The sequence below is a fragment of the Sander lucioperca genome, chromosome 7 (genome assembly GCF_008315115.2).
Source record: "Sander lucioperca isolate FBNREF2018 chromosome 7, SLUC_FBN_1.2, whole genome shotgun sequence".
Taxonomy (NCBI): Eukaryota; Metazoa; Chordata; class Actinopteri; order Perciformes; family Percidae; genus Sander; species Sander lucioperca.
The window spans coordinates 21,140,679-21,144,389 of NC_050179.1; the positions used below are offsets into that span (position 1 = coordinate 21,140,679).

General features: G+C 37.3%; 1 protein-coding gene across 1 annotated transcript; it reads left to right on the top strand.

Moving 5' to 3' along the window:
- Positions 1 to 725: 725 nt before the first annotated feature.
- Positions 726 to 3,378, top strand: LOC116060813. The gene is made up of 4 exons (XM_031314560.2): positions 726 to 734; positions 1,030 to 1,138; positions 1,429 to 1,605; positions 2,298 to 3,378. The coding sequence occupies exons 2-4, from the start codon at positions 1,094 to 1,096 to the stop codon at positions 2,943 to 2,945; spliced, it is 870 nt and encodes a 289-aa protein (XP_031170420.2). The 5' UTR covers positions 726 to 734; positions 1,030 to 1,093; the 3' UTR covers positions 2,946 to 3,378.
- The last annotated feature ends 333 nt before the right edge of the window (positions 3,379 to 3,711 follow it).

Below are 3,711 nucleotides of genomic sequence, written 5' to 3' on the forward strand. Positions count from 1 at the left end.
ATGTTTAATTACATATTTCATATACTATTTAAGTATTTTGGATATATTTATTCGCTGCTTGTTGTACATTATTTCCTGATTTTATTTCTTGAGTAGTGTGTTCTTTTATTTTATTTTAGCTCAGAAATTGTGATGTTTTGAGGAAGCTTTACTCAAACATGAACCCAAAGTACTCATGGTTGAATTAGTCATTACGTTTTGCTGACAGTTCAGTTTCAGTTCAGCTTTTTTGACACCACACCTGAGTACACAGGAATGTGTCTAATGCAAGATATCATAACTAGTCATGTGACTTTGTGTCAGGACTCTTGACCTCTTTTGCACACACATACACACACAAACACACACAAACACACACACACACACACACACACACACACACACACACACACTCACATGCCGGTCCTCCTATTCTCTTAAAGACACACCCACCAACCCCCCAGTATAAGTTCAGGTCCCTTACGTAGCTCCAGAGAAAGCTCTGCGTGGAGTCTCCACACAACCATAACTCAAGATTTAAGTCGTGGTCGTTTGAAATATCAGAGAGCACAGCTTCAGTTCCTTCTTTCTATTTCATTCATAACTAACAATGGTGAGTAGCTGCTTTGACATGAATGTTTGAATATTTGACAGCATTATGATTCAATTCTACATGACTAAATTCATTCATGTTGTCGTGTTGTAATGTACCTTTATTTCTGATTGCATCAGGATGATGCTGCTGAACAGCAGAGGTGAGTCAAAAAGATAAAGACATGTTATTGGTATTCTTGACAAAATGTATATATTGAAATCCACAAACAAATTAGTATAGAGGATTATCTTCAAGAGAAACTTATGAAAGTTAAAGACAAAATGTGAAGAAAATGAAATGGGAGAGACTGATATTATCTCAAACTTAAAGTAGTGTTTGAATGTAGTATTTAACATTTATGTATGTAGATATATGGATCTATTGTTTGATTTACTGAACCATGTTATCACTGCATTCTGCTTTTTAATTCTCCTTTTATATCTTTATTTTTTTAGACGATTATTATTCCTGGTAGAGCAAGATCCTTTCAGATATAATGCTTTCGAGATTATCTATGAAATGATAATGATGTGTACAGAAGATACTACGGTGTTAGTGGATGAGGTATGTCTGATGGAGACTTTTTATAAACTATTGAAATGTGTGTGAACATAATGCATGACCCTGTCAGTGTATTTAGGACCCATACATCTTCTCAGTTCAGCCTGTTCTCATGATGTTTGGCTCCTTGTCGACTAATCTTTAGCTGGCGTCATGTGACCTGCCTAATGCGGGTCACATGACACATGAACTTTTCGTAGGATATGGTAGGAACCCGTTCATGAGAATGTGTTGCTCGGTTACACACAACACACACAATGATATATCTCTCTGAATGTGTTTTGACTTCACAGGTTCTTCACAGCATCTTCTTTTTGGGAAAGATCAAAATGCCGATATTTTCCCCAGCAGATATTGTGAGTGATGATCCTCACTTGATAAATACATTAAGGGAGCCACACCCCGGGCCTTTTGACCACTATTCCTCTCAGGTACCCAGGAGGAGTCCATTTTCATGTGTGCTCGACATGGTAAGAGGACAGTTTCTCAAAAGATAACACCTTACCTTACTCATCTGTATATCTGTGTTCATATACTGTCTGTTTATATAAGGGTGTTTAATGTGTAAATATGTTTGTTTTATTACTATTATTATTATAACTAATTCTATTTTTTTCTATTTCTCATACTTTATGTATATCTTTTCTCCTATGTCTACTTAATGTGTATGTGTGTTATTCTGATATGTGTAAAATAAATCTTTTGAGCTGCTGTAGCAGGATTCTTCTTTGTAAAGTTGTAAAGCGTTGCTACTTCACCTAAACATCTCCAGATATTACAGATTGTTATTAATTTCTCAGTAGAGCTGTGATAGTAATACAACTTTAATCGTGATTTTAATTCTGTCTCCTAACCATCACTAAAACAGAGTAATCGAGGAAAAAGATTATTTTACACATTATGTTCAAACAGTGAAAGTATGAAGGGAAATGTCTCATATTTAACTGTTTTCACTGTTTTTATCTTCAATAAATGCAACATCTTTCTAAAAGTCAGCGAGGAATCCTGTTAGATAATCCTGATGTTAATAGTGACTAAAATAATCATGATTATGATTGTTTCTATGATCGAGCAGCCGTACTTTACACTAACAGACACAAAGCATGACTCGGTGAATGACTGGATGCATCAGCAGCTTGATCATATTTGTGATTTCTTGCAGGTTGTCAACGTGACTGGACAAAACAACGAAGGAGAAATCAGACAGTGGCTGCAAACCTTCGTCGGTAGACTGCGGGGGGATATTAACAAACCTCTGGTCTCCAAAACCATCTGTGTCTCTCAGAGCAATCCCCCAGGTTCAGTCAGGTTCTACGGAGTCTCCATGTCCGCTGATGGCGCTGTACCAAAGAAAATCCTGATTGGTGCTTCCTGTCTCAGCAGCTGGGATGAGTATGTAGCTGACGCAGTGATGACCTACTATCCAGAGCCAAATAGAAGGCCATTTGTCAGAAAGACATATTTCGATGGAACCATCAGAGTTCCAGAGAATGTCCGGTGCGAAACGTTTGATCTCTATGACGGAGGATTAAAGCCTCCTTGTAAGTCATGTGGTGAGTTGTTTGGTTTGACAACAACTGAAACAAGGGGATTCGCCCACGGCAACTGTGCCGAAGCTGAAAGTCTGAGCAACTTGTTTCAAGGTGATGAAGCAGTTAGAGAACAAGCACGACCAACATCTGTAACGTACACAGAGCAGAACAGAGAGAGGGCTAGAAACAGTGTCCTTGAGGCGCTTAGAGGTTTGGTGCGCGCCTTTGAGGGATTTACTCAATGGACACATGTAGATAGTTTCTACATCCCACAGTAGGTCAGATCTTAAAAGGGGAAAGACTGAATCAGGGCCGGGACAATGTGCTTTAGATTTGATTCTTTCCTGATACATGAGTGTGATTTTCATTTATTGTTATTCAATAGGAGTTTTGGGATCTTCTTTTCCTTCTTTAACAAAAACAAAAGTTTAATAAAACACGTCTAGAGACGATATATCAGGAGATATTTCTAAAAACTAACATGTTTTCTAAGAAGAATGACATCACGTCAGTCAGTCTGATGTTGATTTACTTTATAAAGAAGAACATAAGACGGATTTTCTGCTGTTTCTGCTTTCGCTCTGTTTCCCTGGAAACAGATATGATGTAATCGCCGTCGGCGTTACCATAGAAACAGAACATATTTATTTCAATCATTGGTAAAAACATGAATAAAATAAAAATAGAATATGCGGCAATGAATCGTTGTTTAAAATTGTCGCAAAAAAATCCCGATACATTCGTTACCTGATTGTTTTTCCCACCCGTAGATTAAATATTAAATATTGATGTGTACACTTCATACGCATGATGATATTAAAAATAATCCTTCCATGTGTCTCTGTGACTGTCCTATCTGAAGCTGATGTTCTTCTCTGGGATTCTGGCTGTTCTGACTTTATCTTCATGGCTGAATGAACTCATTAGAGTCTCTTCACATCAAATCTAATGAAATGTGTCAACTGTTGGAGTAAAGCATGCAGAAGATGGAAACCATAAATCTATCATGTTGTTGACAATAAAATGATGCTGATGAAAACTCTG